This window comes from Balaenoptera borealis (assembly GCF_965194805.1).
Source record: "Balaenoptera borealis genome assembly, chromosome: 2".
Lineage (NCBI taxonomy): Eukaryota > Metazoa > Chordata > Mammalia > Artiodactyla > Balaenopteridae > Balaenoptera > Balaenoptera borealis.
The window spans coordinates 166957901-166974702 of record NC_138867.1 but is presented as its reverse complement, the minus strand read 5'-3'; the positions used below and the strand labels follow the sequence as shown (position 1 = coordinate 166974702).

The window sequence follows — 16802 nt, the reverse complement described above, 5'->3', positions numbered from 1 at the left end:
GGACCTTTGGTGATTATTCCATTCTTACAGTCGCTCTTACTCTAATAGTTGCATAGCATTCTATGTATGGATGTATTATAATGTTTAATCGAGTCCCTGTGGATGGTAAGGTAGTTTGCTTCCAGCCTTTGGTCATAAAGCACAGAAAGTTATTCCCAATATCTTTGTGCATACATCTTTGTGTACATGTGTGTGTATATCTGCAGGGTAAATTGTTAGTTGTGGAAAGTTGGGGTCTGGAGTGTATATATTTCAAGTGTTGATGCTATTGCCATGCTGCTCTCCAAAGTGGCTGTGCCAATTTCACCCCTTACTAGCCGTGTATGAGACGGTCCCTTTCCCTGCACATACACACCCATAATGCTGAATCTTTGCTTATCCGAGAGGTGAAATGCAATTGCATATTTAGTTTGCTCTTCTTTTATTAGGTGCCAGGGCAGAAGACAGGATATTTCCAGTTCTGGTTCGGATTTAACTCCTTGATAAGCACCAGGCTAACTGCTGGCTGGGCTCTGGGAGAGAGGGGCAGGCTCTGAAATTCCACCTTCAGAGGGAAGAGCATGCCCTCAACTTCCTTGGGCAGCTTGCACCAGCCCGCGTTCCCCCGAGTGGCCGCTAGAGGGCATCGGCGCCCACCGCAAAGCACCGGGAGGGCACATGGGGTCTTGGAGCGGGCCCCGTGCGAACCTCTACCCTCTAACCCACCCAGGGCTTCTGCTCCTCGACCGCCACTCCGCCCTCGCTGGGTGGGTGACCCGGCCAGGCTCATCCCGCCCTCCCAGGCTTCCCCGGGACTCAGGGCTGCTGGGGTGTGATGGCCTTGGGCTAGGGGCATGGGTGGAGTGGGCACGACCCCTCCAAGCCCATCTGCCCTTGATCCCTCTGAAGTTGGCTCATCTGATGCTCCGGGGATCCCCAGAGGGACCGGTGAGTAGGGGTCATTGCTGGGACAGTCCGTCCAAGGGCCTTCTACCTTTGTGCTGGCCAGAGGGTCCTTGTTCACAAAAGCCTGGACAAACTCCTCAGGTCCAATGTGTCGTAGCCGTTCCTGCACCAGAGACAGAAAAGGAGTCGGGAAAAGGGGAAATGTATGGGGAAGGGATGCTCCCTGGGGGCCTGGCATGGGCCCACCTGCCCTTCTCACCGGGCCTCTACAGCCCTGTTCTGGGTTGTCACAGAGCTCTCAGCACCATCTTGAAGGGGGCAGCCCCTCCTTTCCCATGCTCAGGGGCTGCTGTATTTCATGGGGGCAGGGGTCAATGTCTCCATAGGGAGTGCTTGTGGGGTGTGATACCTAGGAAACCAGGTTCGAAATCGGGTAATTGAAATGACCTGCTCCCTCCAGGGTTGGCCTGGTGGCTAAGAGCATGGGTTCTGGGTCAGAATTGAATCCTGGCTCTGTCCCTTCTGCTGTGTGACTTCTGGCAAGTCACTTAAACACTGTGGGCTTTAGCTTCCTCATCTGTGAAAAGAGAATAATAATAGCACCTATCTGGCAAGGTGGTGGGAAGATGAGATAGTGCATGTAAATCTTGAATATAATGCCTGGAAAGCAGTAAGGGCGCCATAAATGATGGAGGTTTAAAAGAAAAGAACCCTTCTCCCCAGCTTCCCTTCTCTCTGGGCAGGCCCCTTTGGCCTCTGCATCTACAAGGAACCCAATATACTGCAGGTCAGGCCAGGGCATCCCTTTCACACACAGGAAGGCCTGTCCGCGCTTCTCTGGAAAGCTGGGGTGGGTACAATGTGACTGTGTGAGTCCTGGATGGGGAAAACCGAGGCCCGGGTGGGGAAGGCCCTAGATGTGGGAGGATCACACATCAGATGGTGTCAGAGGCAGGATCTGAACCTAGTTCCTCTGTCTCAGGCCTGGACTCTCAGGCAGGCCAGAGGTCAAAGTTGGGCAGGGCTGGTACCTCCAGCCTTCCTGTTCCTCGCCCCAGGTGTGGTGAGAGACTGCTCCAGAGTCAGGGTGCTCTGGAGATGCCTGGGTGGCCCTGATGTGATGGGCTCAGGCCCTGGGTTAGGCTGAGACCAGGTGGGGGACAAGATGGGGAGTTGGCGGGATGGCCGGCTATTTTCAGTGTTCCAGGCTCTGGGTCTGAGTGGAGGGCGGTGTGGGCCTGCTCACCAGCTCCACGTGGGTCAGCTGCTGAGCCAGTGTGTAGGGGTCACTGCAGATGTTGAGGAGCTCCCTGTGGATAGAGGCTGGAGGCTTGTTCCTGTAGGAGATGGGCTTGTCAGTGCCCAGCAGGCTTTCCGGCCCCTGGCCCAGAGCCGCCAGCTTCTGGTGCAGAGCCTGCAGGAGCTGATGCATCCTCCTTCGGTATGCCTGGAGGTGGGTAGAGAGAGGGTGCTCAGGCCTGGAAACCTGTCTCCGCATATCTAATATCTGAGGCAGGCAGGCTCCCCAGCTGTCAGGGATGGGCTGCTCCTAGGTGTGCCTGCACCTCCCCCACCCTGAAACAGGACCCAATCCAGGGCAGGCTGGGTTTGGGGCCTACAGTCAAGGCTGGCTGGGGAGAAGGCTGCAGGATCACCAGTGGGAGCCGAGAAGAGCACACATTAGGGAGGGTGGTTGTGTGCAAGCCCCCCCCCCCAGCTGTCTGGGGAGAGGGGGCAGCGTGGGGTGGGGACCGCCAGGGAGTGGAGGGAGAGAGGAGGGAGATGTGGAATGGGCCCTGCCCTGGGCGCTAGTCTTTTGCTTGGCTTCAATGGGGGTCCCCTCCTGTCTCCCAGGCCTAGCTTAGAGAGGCTTTCCCTGACCAGCCTTGCTGTTCTTCCTCTGCCCCTGGCACTCTGTCTCCAGCTCACCCTGCGTGACTTCCTTATGGGACCACTGCAGGAGATGATTGGGGTTGTTTACTCCCCTGCAGAATGACGGCTCGGCAGGGGCGGGGAAGTCCGCGTTAACCTCTCGGCGTCACAGCTCTGGGCATGCAGTGGACGCTTGATAACCATTTGCTGTACCGACAGAGCCCCTCACCATGCAGCTCAGATGCTCTGGGCTTGGTGCAGGGACCACCCTCCCACCCCACGGGGAAACTGATTATTGCCCCTCAGAGACCCCTCTTTCCAAGGAAGGTGCATCAGACTAGCTGGGTTTACTGAGCAAGATGTCCACCCATTCCCAAAGGTTTGGTCAGTAGCCCACAGAACAGGCCCCCGACTGGTCAGCAAATGGATCCCCCAGAGGTGGATTCAACCCCCTCGAGCCAGGAGCTGGCCTGGAAGTGGCAGTGGGCATCCGGGGCCTGGACTCCTGGCAACAGCAAGGTGTCAGGCAGACAGGTTCCCAGCAGGGCCTGGTCCCAGAGGCCTCAGAAGAAGGCTGTGGGTAGTCAGTCCTGCCAGGTAATTTCAGATAGAAAAAGTGCACATCCTTCATGCACGCAAACCCAGAGGCATTTTTTCAGGTGGGGCGTAGGGCGTAGGGCTTGCCTGGGGGACCTTAGTGTTTCCTCAAGTCTCTGATGGGGCTCAAAGGAGCACTGAGGTCCAGCATTGCTGGTGCCCAGAGCTCTGGTGATGGAGGTGGCATCCCAGCCCCTTATGAAAGTGCTTCTCTGTGGAGTGGCCAGGGCAGCTGTGGTAGAGCCCTCAGGACACAGGAAACCCGAACCCGAACCCAAACCCTAACACTAACCCTAACTCCCAGAGCTGTGGGGGGCAGACCCAGAAGGCACCCATGGGTTAGCTGGGCAGTGTGTGGGTAAACTGAGGTCCAACTCTTCCCTTTGTCGCCAGTGGAAGGAACAACCCGTATCAGCTTTGCTGTATCCAAAAGTGTGGTCAGCACACATGCTGCCTCCCAGGTCTTCATCTGAGTGCCAGGAAGATAGTGAGTTAGGTCCAGCCAGAGCCAGCCCCGGTGACACAGTCACCGGTGATCCCCGACACCTCCACCAACCCCCAACCTCTCTCTGCTACCCAGCCCAGAGGTGGCTACATTGGCTGTTGAGATCCCGCATTTCCCACTCAACCCTCCACCACCCCATCTGGCTCCCCTCCTGTCACCAGACTAACTCTCACTGGCACCAAGGACCTCCTGTCATGAAAGCCAGGGGCTGTTTCTCAGGCAGCATCTGCCTCAGCTCCCCAGTTTCTCCTGCCTTGGGCTGTTTGCAGGCGTGGCTGTCTGCACTGTGATTGGATGCTGGGTTCCTCCTGCCTCTGTCTATTCCTCTCTTCACCATCCTCTGTACTTCATTCCTGGGTTTTCTGGTTCATGTGCAGAGTGTCGTTCAGTATTCGTGTGCGGACAACCTTCTCCTCTGATCTCCAGAGCCATGTGGGCAAGGGGCCACCTGGACCTGATGCATGCAAGAAGTCATGCTCTCCTCCCCAGGGCTGCCTCTTCCACCTGCATCCCTGTCCGGTGAACAGAGCAGTGGCGTCAGGCACCTGGACGTGGAGCCATCCTCAAACCACCTTCTCCCTCAGGCCCTCCAGGCCATCACCAACCCTCTTGATTTTGCTTTCTTCCATTTCCGTGCTTGTCTTCCACCACAGTGTATGTGGTCCAGGCCATAGTCGTTTCCCTGGTGGCTGTAGTGGCCTCCTCAGTGGACCCCATGCATTCACGCCAGCCTCTCTCCATTCCACCCTGTAGCAAGAGTGTTCTGTTCAAAATGCACATTTGACCACTGCACCCTCCTTCCCTAAATTGCTTCCCTGCTTTTGCAAAGACAAAGAGCCTGACATGGCTTGGAGGCCCTGAGGTCAGCTCTGGCCATGCTCAATGGCCTCCGTGTAGCCCTTGCTCCTCTTTTCTGTGCTCCAGACACAGACCACTCCCCCATCCCTTTGACCCCTTGTCCCTCCTGCCCCATGACCCAGGCAGGACCTGTACAGCCTTCTCCCTCCGAGCTCCGTGCCCTTCCTTCACAGCCCTTGTCCAAGCCTCTCACTGGAGTACCAGCTCCATGAAGGCAACACTGGGTCACTCTTTGCTGGTCCCCAGCATGAACAGGAGGGGCCCACACATATTTGCTGATTAGATAAAACTGGCCTTCACCTGCTTCTAGTCAGTCAGCCTCTCCAAGGCAGACTTCAGAGCCCTACTGAAGTCAAGGATGTAGTGCGTCTGTGGCTACAGTTTGATAGAACCAGGCACTGGCCCTATTTTTAAAAAATATGCAGACAATTTAGCAGGACTTGTTTCTATTGAACCAATATTCACTCCAAACAATTGCCATTGCTTGCGTGCTAATTCATTTAAAAATTTTCCAATAGTGTTAACCTCAAGCTTGTCTGTTGGTTTTTTCCTGAATCTTCTGTTCCCCCTCTGAATGTGGGGAAGGTATTTGACCTTCTCTTTGACCTCCCCTCATTCTCTCACTGATTTCTACACCTTGTGGACACAGTCTGGGAGAGCTCAGTGAATCCGGGCAGGCCCAGGGACCTACCGCTGAGAACGCCAGTGTGTTCCTTGTCAGGAGCCCACATGCGGAGCGCCAGGGTGCGCCCAGCATGGCTCAGCTCCCCCCCAGTGGCTCGCCTGTGAGCTGGGAGGATGGGGGCTGGGCTGTTTTCTCTGTCATTCTCACAGAGCCGCCTGCTGCATGCACGGAGCCGGGTGTGAGTGTAGAGGTCGCCGTCCAAGGGTGGCCTGGGTGGTGGCCATGGGTCTCCAGGTGCCTCCAAGTTCTCTTGGACCGAGTGTTTCATTAGGATCCATTTCCATCCAGACAAGTACGAGCCCTTGTTCTCTGAAGTTCCTGAAAGCTCCCACCTGAGCCAGCCCACGGCCAATGTCCAACGGGCTTAGCCCACCTGCACAGGAAGGAGTTCTGCACCCACTGCCAGCTCGTTCTCTGAGTCAGCGGTCCACCACCTGTGCCCTTGCGGGGAGCCAGTAGACAGCCATGTGAGTGGGAAAGCAAGGCCAGAGCGAGGAGGGAGGGCTGCCCGTACAGTCAGCCTCCTCTGGCCAGCCCAGTGGGTGTGGCCAAGGCACTGCTGTCCTCCTGTCCTGTCTCCCCCACCGGGGCTGTGACCCTCTAGGCCTTCCTGCGATCCCCCAGTCTCCCTCAGCCTCGGCATTGGCCTTCCTGAGCTGTAACTGCTGAGCGCAACCTACCAGGACGGGAGCCGAGGGTGGACGGAGCAGCACAGAACCCACAGTCATAGAGAATGGCCTTCCCAGAGCCGCTCCAGCCCCTTGTTCCCGGTTACTGAGAGGTGGTGGGGAGCACAGTGAGGACATGAGGCTTCCAGGAAGTGGCAGGGGGGCAGGAAGAAAGAGAAAGGTGTCACCTTCCACAGCCACTTGGATGGGGACACCCCACTCCTTCCTGGCCCTGTACCACCTCCTCCACGTTCCCAAGCAACATTGTTCTCCTCACAGCCCTTTGAGGGAGGGCTTATCATCTCCCCTCTTACAGAAATTAATTTAAGGTCCAGACAGGTTAAGTAACTTGCCCAAAGACACGCAGTTCTGAAAACACTTGGGCTCATCTCACTGTATTATGCACAACACTTTATATCATTTGATCCTATCTCTGTGTAAGAAATCTTTTACAAGATGATTCTGAAATGTTTTTGGAGCAAAAGATATAATGCTTATGATTTAAAAACATAATTTGGAGGGAGGGGAAGTGTGTGAGGGGATAGAAGAAACAAGTTTGGCAAAACGTTGATAATTGTTGAAGCTAGGCTATGAGCACACAGGAGTTCATGGTTACTATTATCTATGTTTGTATATGTTTGAAATGTTCCATAACAAAAGTTTCAAAAAAGTTAAAAGTAATCCCCATGTACCTGAATTTTGGAAAGAATTTGTTCCTCATCATAGCTCACATTTACCGAGTGCTGAAATACGAGCACACGTGACTTCAGGGCCTTTGCCGCAGACCTGTGTGGGTGGGAGCAGTTATCGTCTCCGTTTGACTGATGAAGAAACTGAAGTTCAGAGAGGGGAAGCACCTTGCCCAAAGTCACACAGCTGTGGTTTCTGAGCTGGGATCTGGGCTCAGAAGGTCTGACCCAGACCTCATGTTCTGAGTCCTGTGGGCCCGGCCTCATCAGTTTGGTTCAGGGCTCACCAGCTCCTTTCCCAGCTGAGACTGTGCCTGTGCTGGGAGGGGAGCAGCCTGCAGTCCACCCGCAGCATCCAGGGGAGGGAAACCAGCACCTACAGGACATCCCCTTGGAGCAGGTGCTTTCTGGGGAAGGGCGACTTGGGGATCACGAAGACACATGGGGCACCCCTGGCCTGAGCCTGGGTGGGTGGCATGGGGACTAGGGAATCCCAGGTCCAGTGCACACCACTCAACACACCCAATTGGATTCCAAGGGAAGGAATGAGAAATGCCCTGAATGAGTTCTTTCTGCTTTGAAAATCCACACCTGGTGGATGACTGCTTTCAGTAGCCCATTCATAGGTCTTGGTTGTATCTTGTTTTCATCCACTGGGTAGTTAGAAAAGATTTCCCGGCACAGTCCTGACAGATTCTTGAGGGCTCAGTGAGGAGGCACTGCTTCTCAAGGAAACAAGCCCAGGACTTACACCCATGCCACGCCACCATGGCCAGAATGGCAGGGTCTGCCTCTGAAATTGCTCTGCCAATGGCAGAGGCAGGCCTGATAAGGGCAGATAATCCATCTTGTCAATGGCTTAGACTTCACCTGCTTGAAGGCCTACTGTGGGGTGGGGGGGGGAGGGAGATAAAGCAGAGGACTGGGCTCTCATCCCACTACATACCCTCTGCTCCATCCATCCATCAATCCATTTACTGTCCCTGCAACCATCTATTTCCCACCCATCTGTTATTGCGCACCTCCCCTTTTATACAGTCACCCACCCACAGATCCATCAATTCACTTATCTATCCTTCCTCCCTCCATTCTAACATTTGCCCTCATCCATCCATTCATACATCCATCCACCATCCATCCATCCATCCATCCACCCATCATCAATCCACCATCCATCCATTCATACATACATCCACCATCCATCCATCCACCCACCCATCCATCCATCCATCCACCATCCGTCCATCCATCCACCCACCCACCTTCCCATCCATGTTCTCACCCACCCATCCATACTCACACATACCCATCCACTTACCCATTCACTCACCCTCCCATCCATCTAGTCATCCATCTACCCACTCATCTAGCTATCATTTCTACCTTTCTCCTCCACTTCTTTCCATCAATCTCTCCACATCCACTTACCCCATAAATCTCCCTGCCTACCCAACTGCCCAAACATCCTTCTTTCCCCCTCGACTCATCCATCAACGTAGCCAACTATGTACCAAGCCAGTCAGTCAGCATCTCCCCTTCCCGCTTCATCCTCCTGATCCACCCAATCATTGAGCCTTCCCTGAGCCTCCTTTCTGCTGCAACCTAAGCCAAGTGTTATAATCCCCAGATGGATCGGGGATGCAAAGGAGGAGGAGGCGATGACCCTCATGTCACCGAGCTCTCAGAACAACTAACTTGCTGGCTACGTGAGATGACCTCAGGGCAGGGCATCCCTTTCTGAGCCTCAGTGAGGCCTTGGACTTTACAGTTTCCTGGTGCCCAGCCTGCCTTGGCAGTTCTCCTTTGCTCTGGCTGGCTCTGTGTTCAGACCCACTGTGGGGCATGTCACCAGCTCTCAGCTTGCCACATTCAGTCTCCTCCCAAGGCAAGCTACATGCACTCCCCCTCAGTGTTCTCACCCTAATCCTGGGAGGTAGGGAGTAGGGAGTTTTGTTCCTCTTTCACCTTTAAGTGCCTTCCCCAGAGTAATGCAGCTGGGAGAGCAGGGCAGGGTGTGGGGCGCAGAGGCACCAGAAGCCAGTACACTGGCTGCCTTCCAAGCTACTGGGGGAGAGGGTTCTGCCAGGCCATCCTAATGGGTCATTGACCAATGGCCCGACCACGCAGCCACAAGAGCCCTTCACTTGCCATCTGATGCCACTGAGGAGAGCAGGACAGGAGGAAGGTCAAGAGACCAGGCCTGGAGCCAGAGGCCTGCTCTCCCTGCCAGCTCTGCAGTGCCTGATTCTCTGATGGGGCAGAAAGGGGCTGATTTTAGAGGGGCTGCAGTGTGCTGGTGGGGAGATGAGGACCCTGAGGCCAGCCCAGGAACAGGCTCAGATCTGGAGTGTGAGGGTGTAGACAAGGTGAAGAGAATCCCGCTTGGCTTGCCCACCTCGTCACAGGGGGCGATGCGGCCCACCACGTCCTTCAGGTGACTGATGGTCGACTCCTCCTGGAAGTCCCGCGGGAACGTCTCTGTCCACTCGGCCAACAACTGGAGCAGTTTTGGGCCAAACTTCCGGACCTGGGCCTGCAAGGCAAGCCGAGGGTCGTCTGCATTTGGTGAGGGTTGCTTGGGAGGTTGGGGGGTCACAGCAGCCACTGTCTCAGCCACTCACTGTGCGTCTGGGCTGTCCGAGGGGCAGCAGCAATGGCCGAGGCGGGGTGGGTCTCGTGCTTCTTTGTGCCAGGAGACAGAGACGGGACATGGGAATGGGGGCTGACCACAGCAGAGCAGAGGGGGACAGACACACGTTTGGAATGGGGGTCATCTCTTGTTTGTAACTGCCAGTCATCCCATCTCCCTTTCTGTGGTGACAGCATCTCAGTTTTCCCGTGGGGTCCCCCTCTCCATCCTTCCCAGCTGATCCTGACCCAGGGCTCCAGGAATGGTCCCAGATCAGTGCTGGCCAATCAGGGCATGGCACACCCCCATCATGCATCGTGATTGGCTCACATAGGGGCATGTGGCCTAAGCTAAGCCAATGAGATCGGGGCTTTTATTTATCGGGATCCTCTTTCCACAGGATTGGGAAGGGTAGACCATGACCCTGGAGCCGCGGAGGCCACCAGTCACCGTGCAGAGAACCTGCCTGAGCAAGAGTGAGGCTGGCCCAGAGGAAAACAAAGCAAGGGGTCTTAGGGAGAAAGACCACGTTTTAATGGTGTTTGAGCCCCTGAAGCCAGTGGTAGCTTGAGACTTTGCAGTTACATGAGCCAGTAAAGTCCCTTTGCCTTAGGCCAGTTGAAACTGGGTTTCTATCACTGGACAGTGGAACCCTACTGACACACGTATAAATGGACAGTTGCAGCCCATGGGATATGGCGAGGGACAGAGGAAAGGATACGGGGAACCGAGGGAAGGCTGAGCCAACAGTGGACCCGCAGAAGAAGAAAGGGTGGAACAGAGGGTGCTGGGGGCAGGGAGACCAGCAGGCACTGCAGGGCCATCCCAGGCCACAGATGGGGATCTACTCATGGGACTCTGGGGGCCCAGGTCTGGGCTGTGTGAGCTCAAGGGCTCCCCTAGGGCATTGGAAAACAGCACCGGGGTTAAAGGTTCTGACTCTGTCCCTTCTGGCTCTGGGCTTCAGACAAGTCAGAAACCCCTGTGGGCTCCTTGTCAGGAGAACGGGAGCAATCGCTGCCTCTCCAAGATGTTGATTCACAAGTGCATGTCAGGGGAGAGCCAGTACACTCGGGGGCCCCCGGCCCTGCCCTGCCTCTCACCTTGTCCAGCACTGGCTTGTCCAGCTGCTGCTGCTCGATGCACAAGTGGCAGACCCGGGCCAGGAGCTCCCGGGGCTCGATGAAGAGGCGGGAGCTCAGCAGGAAGGTAAAGATGTAGGCTTTCTGGGGGGATACGGGAGAAAGGCAGCATGTGCTCACAAGGGCATGGAAGGACGTGCCTCCCAGCCTACTCCACCCCCAGGCCCAGCCAGCCCCAGCTCTGCTGTCTCCCCCATGCCTGGTGGAAGACAGCCCAGTCTGCTACCCCTCCTCCCCACTGGGTGGATCACCCACCTCAGGGTAGTAGTCAGCTTTGGGCACCAGCTGCTCGATCAGGGCGTCCAGGGAGGCTGAGGATGGAGCTCCATCCAGGAGGGGCTGCCCGGCCTGCTCACCATCCGTGGGCTCAGGGCGGGGTGGGCCGAGGCTGCCTGGAGTGACCATGTCGGAGGTGCCCAGTGTCCGGGGCATGCCTACCTGCAATGGCAAGGGGCATTTGGACCTGCTGGTCCCCCGGGATCCTGGCTGGGCAGGCCCTGCCTTCCATAGGCTCTTCTGTGCCCACCTGAGCCCAGTGATCACCTCCTGGGAGGGCTGCCAGGGAGGGATGCCCCCCACCCCATAGCCACTGCGTCCCCAGGAATCATCTCTTTTCCATTACCAGTCCTAGCCGTTTAGGGACTGACTGTTTCCAGTATCCACTCCTACTCGCAGTGAAGGTTGTTTTTGACCAGGGTTAGACAATCAGCATATTTGCCCTGCCGCTGGCCACAGGAATGAATCAGGGGTGGACCTGATCCAAACTAGAGGGCTCAGATGCAATCCTAGAACTTCTGTGGCACTTGAAAGCTCTTTCCCTTGGGTCCCTGAGCAGTGGAATGGCACTGTTGGGACCATCTTGTCCCTCAAGGAGCCAGGAAAGTGAGCACATTCCTGAGTTCAGTGGGTGAGGCCCTGGATCCTGCTGTGCCCGAAGCTGCTCTGTGGACTGCTCCATTACATGAGTCTGTTTGAGTTTCTCTCAGGTGCAGCCAAATGACTGTCCTCTATAGCCTGGCCTTCCAGGCTCTTTGTGATTGGGGCCCACTGACCTGTCCAGCTATTCCCCCACTGCAGGAAGGCTCTCCCACCATCTTCAATCCTCCATCCCTCTGCACGTGGCTGAAGTGACTCCCCCTAGGTGGGACCTTCCCTGTTTCTCTGCAGCAACCCCTCAAGGCTGGGCCTGACTTCCGGTGGGCATCAGCAGATTCTCCCTGTCGGCACTGTGGAGTGCTTGGGGTGCTGCTGGTGCCTGGTACAGAGAAAGGTCTCCAGCCAGACCTCCTCCAGGTGGGGCCAGAGCACACATGTCTTCTGACCCAGCCCTGAGTCAAGGTCCTGGCCTGCAGCAGGCACTCGTCCACGAGTGTGCACTGGACAGTGCTTCCTCCCTCGGGCTCTGCACATATGCCTGTTGGCCAGTCTTCCTGAACGAAGCCTTTGGGGCACTCGTGGCAACGAGTCCTGGCCAAGCCTGTGACTGTTTAACCATCTCCCACACGATGTTCGAGTAGCCCCCGCAGCCTTAACTGTGGAGTCCTGCAGGCTCACCACAGGGGCCTTCCAGGAAGCAGCCTCCCCACTGCCCCTCTCACCTCACCCCTGCTGTCCCCATGGCAGAGCCTGGCCCCAGCCTGTTTCTGACTTCTCCTGCCCCCTGGTGACCTGGCCCTGAAAGTAAAGACAGAGGGACTTGGAGAGTTCAAGCTGATGTTGGGGATCAGAAGGAGCCCCGCAGAGGGCCGTCCCTAGGGCGTGCAGGGACTGGGTTACGGTGCAGGGAGGGTGCGGGAACCAGTCTGGACAGCGGCCTGGACAGTCCCAGCCCTAGGGACAGCCGCAGCTTTATTTCACCTTTCCAGCAAAGTTGTGAGTGTTCAATTTTCAGTTGATGAAACTGTAAAATTTCACAAAATTGTCTCCTGTCCATCCCAGTGGGAAAGCTGCTGCACATGAGGGCACACGGGGGCTGCCCTGCAGGGAATGGTGGTTAACTCTGGGGTGGGCGCTGCCTCTGCCCCACACCCAGAGCCCAGAACCGGAGCCCAGTTCCACTAGACAGACCGCTCTTGAGGCCAGCAAGGTCCACTCTCTCCTGCCAGTCGCCTGGCACCTCCTCCCTGTAGCCTGTCCCAGATCCCAGTTTTCTGAAAGATGAGCCAGTAGTGGAGGTGGAGGCGATTCTGGAAACCTCTCTGTAGCTCAGGGTGGTCTGTCAGACAATGTGAGAGGGGCTGCAGAGGGGCCTTTCTGGGGAAGCCGGGAAGCCACAACTTCAAGAGATGAGCTGGGAAGCATCCAGAACACCTCAGGTTTGGCCTGGTACTGGGGGCCGGGTGTGGGGGGCCGGACACACGAGGAAGGGGGGAGGGCTTGGACCCAGCTCTGTTCCGAAGCAGCAAGTTTACACTGGAGGTCAGGGGTTGCGTGGAGCTGGGGGCCAGAACCATTATGACTCACAGGGATGCCCAGAGAGCAGATGGGTGGCCAATGTCGCCCTCCCACCTCCAAGCACCCATCGTGTTGCCAGCTGGGCCCTGGCCTGAGTATCAGTGGATAGATGGGCTTGTCCCCCTGCTGCAGTCTCTGGTGTCTCCTGCTGTTGCTGACGGTCATTCATGCGTGCATGCATGGAGTGGCTGCAGATGGACAGGACCTCTCAGAGCTGGCAAGGGGTTGGGGCATGCAGAGAGACTGGACCACTGAGGCTCTGAAGGGTGTGCCCGGGCAAGGGGAGAGGGGATGATGACTTCCTGCATCTGGGTATGCCTTTGAGATAGGGTGGGTGCGGTCAGAGCCACGGTACTGCCCTCACATTCCTCCCGCCCCTCCCCGAAGGTGTCATCCTCCTCCCTTGAGCAGGGGCTCCAGCCTACTGGGAACACAGACGGGCTGCGGAAGTGGCCCCCATTCACCCTCTCCCATAGTAACTGCTTTTATTAATTTCTTACCTATTTTTCTGTCCTTCTGTATACAAGGACAAGAAAATATAAATATATATATTCCCTCCTTTCTTTCTTTATTACACAAAAAGTAGTGTATTGCACACACTCTCCTGTGCTCTTTTCACTAACAGTACATTTTGGAAATCTTCCCATGGCAGGACAGAGCATGCTCATGCTTTTTATTTTTTAACTGTCCCACAGTAATCCATTGTTTGGATGTCCGGTGGTAATTTTTTTTTAACATCTTTATTGCAGCATAATTGCTTTACAATGGTGTGTTAGTTTCTGCTTTATAACAAAGTGAATAAGCTATACATATCCATATATCCCCATATCTCCTCCCTCTTGTGTCTCCCTCCCACCCTCCCTATCCCACCCCTCTAGGTGGTCACAAAGCACGGAGCTGATCTCCCTGTGCTATGCGGCTGCTTCCCACTAGCTATCGGGGTAATTTTAAAAAGCCACCTCAACTGTCCATCAACAGATGAATGGATAACAAAATGTGATGTATATATACGATGGGCTATTATTCAGCCTTAAAAAGGAAGGACATTCTGACACGTGCTACCACGCGAGTGAAACTTGAGGACTCTAATGCTGAGTGAAATAAGCCAGACACAAAAGGACAAATCTGTATGATTCCTCTTACATGCAGCTCCTAGAGTAGTCAAGTTCATAGAGACAGATAGTAGAAGGTGGCTCCCAGGGGAGGAGGAGCATGGGGAGTTACTTTTATTCACAGAGAGCTTCAGTTCTGCAAGCTAAAAAGAATTCTGGAGATGGATGCTGGTGGTGGTTGCACAACAACGTGAATGTATTTAATGCAATTGAACTGCACACTTAAAAATGGTTAAGATAGTAAATTTCATGTTATGTGTATTTTACCACAATTTTAAAAGAAGGCAATGATGCTGGGAAAATTGTTTATTGTCACAATTTCCCTTGAGAATCCTTGAAATCACCAGTAGTTCCCCAATGTGTGCTTCTAAGCACACAGCCTGCATGGTGTACACGAGCAGCAGCTGGGAGTACAGGGCCGGCATAGAGGTCCCGAGCGGGCTGGCGGGCTGGCGGGCTGCTCCGTCTGTGCCCCATCTAAAGAGCTGTTTCAAGTTATCTCTCTTTGCTTTGCCTGGGGGCCTGGGACTCCGTGTGTGTGTGTGTGTGTGTGTGTGTGTGTGTGTGTGTGTGGATAGACAACTGCATGGTATGACTCCAGTAGGTGTCTGCTTTATACTCACTAAATGAACAAGACAACAAAACAACCAGTGCTGTCTGGCATGTTGGAACAGCCCTTTAAACACTGCTGGGCAGGGCTATACACCATCACAGCCCCTTTGAATAGGACAAGATTTGACTCGATGTGCAAAGAGCCTTATGTTTGAGAGTGTTCTTTCACCTTAATCAAATCCTTGGAAATTTATCCCAAGAAAATAATCTAAAGAGGAAAAGTTTTGGAAAGGAGTTTGCTTTGGTGTTAATTATAAGCAGTGAACAAAATGCAGAACGCCACAGATGATGAACAGAAGGAGAACGGACAGGACACTGTCACATACCCATTAGTGGAGTTTCTGTTGCCGTTGAAATGACAGTTATGAGGACTCAGTGATAACATAGAAATGGTTATGATGTAACGAAGTGAAAATGGCAGGAGAGAAAACTGCACATATGACACGATACAAGCAATATTATTCCAATGAATAAAATTACAGTGGGACACTGAAAAAATGCTTCATTGATGTGCATGCCCCCTTTGTCCCGATGTATGTTGTTATTGTCTTGGTGCTATCCATTCAAGCTGAATGAAGGTCGAGCTCAGTCATCAAACATAGCTGAGAAGACGAAAGGCCCCTGGAACACCTGAACACATCCCAGGGCTATGGCGGGTGGTGGGATTGCGGGCATGCTCACCCTGTGACCCCCTGAGGGGACGCAACCAACAGTGGCCCAGCCATGGTTTGAATGCAAAGTCCACTTTCTGATGTGTCCTGGTGAGGGCCCCTTTACCCCAGGACTAGCCACACACCACACCTTCGAACACGCTGCACCTGCTTGCCTGGCATGCCTCCTGACCCCTGGGACCCCTGGGCCTCCCCAGTCCCCCAGACTTCACACTGGCCTTGGTCTCCTGGCATTGTGTTCTCTCCAGGAGGAGGCTGGCTCGCCCACTGCTGTACTCTAGGGCCCGGCCCCCTGACGCACACGCACAGTGGGTGCTCGGTCAAGATAGGTGGCATTCAAGTGACTCAGTGGTGCAGGTGAGAGGCAGTGAAGCCTGAAATTGAACAGTGCAAAAAGGGATGGTGAGGTGTGGCCAACACACCAGGCATTCAAGTATTAGAGTCTGTGGGAGGGAGGCTGGGGAGAAGCCTGGGTCCTGACCTGGGAAGGCCAATCTTCCCTGCCTGATGCCCCATCTCATCCCTTAGGCCTCCCATCTTACAGATGAAGAAACTGAGGCTCAGAGTGGGAAAGGAAGGTACCCAGCGCTCATGCTGAGTATATGGAAGAGCTGGGACTTGAGCACAGGTGTGTCTGAACCCCAGGCCCTGTTCCTGACCATCAGCCCACCTGGGCACTGATGCTGGTATCCCCAGGCCACAGTGTCAGAGGGACTTGGTCAGACACTTGAGGTGTGACCAGCAGTGCCCAAAACATGAGGAGAGAAAAAGACCATGCTGGTTGGCCCAGGGTCACAATGGCCCCTACGGGAACAGACCATCCCTTCCAGGTATTAACTTTGGCCTGTGGGCCCAGGTGCACAGAGGACCTCCTCTCCCAGGTGCCACATCTCCTTCCCAGCCCAGACCTGAGCTCCAGAATCAAATCCACCCCTCTTGGCACCTCCATTGGCTGGGTCTGCTTTCTTGGCCTCCATCTCCTTTCCTTCTGGCTACAAACAGAGGAGTTTTGCTTTGGGGAATAACCACACCCTCTGATGAATACTAACAGTCCTGGTGGGACTAACAGGGAGGCCCACCCTCACTTGGCCAAGGGGCGGCACCAGCCCAGCCTGGGCCAATCAGATGCCACTGCCCTGGAAAATGCACCTGGGTTGGGAGGGGACCTGACCTAAGCAGGCCTGACCTGCTGCAGGCCAGGCCTGGGAGGGGTAGGGGTGGCTTCTGAGTCACAGTTTCCCCCAAACTAGGCTTGCGCTCCTGCCTCAGTTTCTCTGCCCATGTCTCCTATTCCCCTGCCCAGTCCCTGCCCCTCAGGCGTATATATGGATCCTCGTGTTTAAGTCTCCAGGCCCCGCATGTGGAGGTCCTGGGACTCCCATGACAGTTATGGGGGGCGGGCAGCGAGCCTGCTTTGCATGGA

The 16802-nt window shown here is 55.1% G+C and overlaps 1 protein-coding gene across 6 annotated transcripts in view; it reads right to left on the bottom strand.

Moving 5' to 3' along the window:
• RASGEF1C (RasGEF domain family member 1C) overlaps positions 1-16802 on the bottom strand; it is a 157641-nt gene that overhangs the window by 68754 nt on the left and 72085 nt on the right. For 5 of the 6 annotated variants that reach the window (XM_082379389.1, XM_082379388.1, XM_082379390.1 and 2 more), the window contains 5 exons: positions 10786-10968; positions 10492-10614; positions 9155-9292; positions 2132-2332; positions 974-1048 (listed from right to left, as the gene is read on the bottom strand). In XM_082379389.1, the coding sequence (XP_082235515.1) occupies positions 974-1048; positions 2132-2332; positions 9155-9292; positions 10492-10614; positions 10786-10968 (720 nt within the window). The remainder of the gene's footprint in view (positions 1-973; positions 1049-2131; positions 2333-9154; positions 9293-10491; positions 10615-10785; positions 10969-16802) is intronic. The other variant, XM_082379393.1, reaches the window with a different exon arrangement.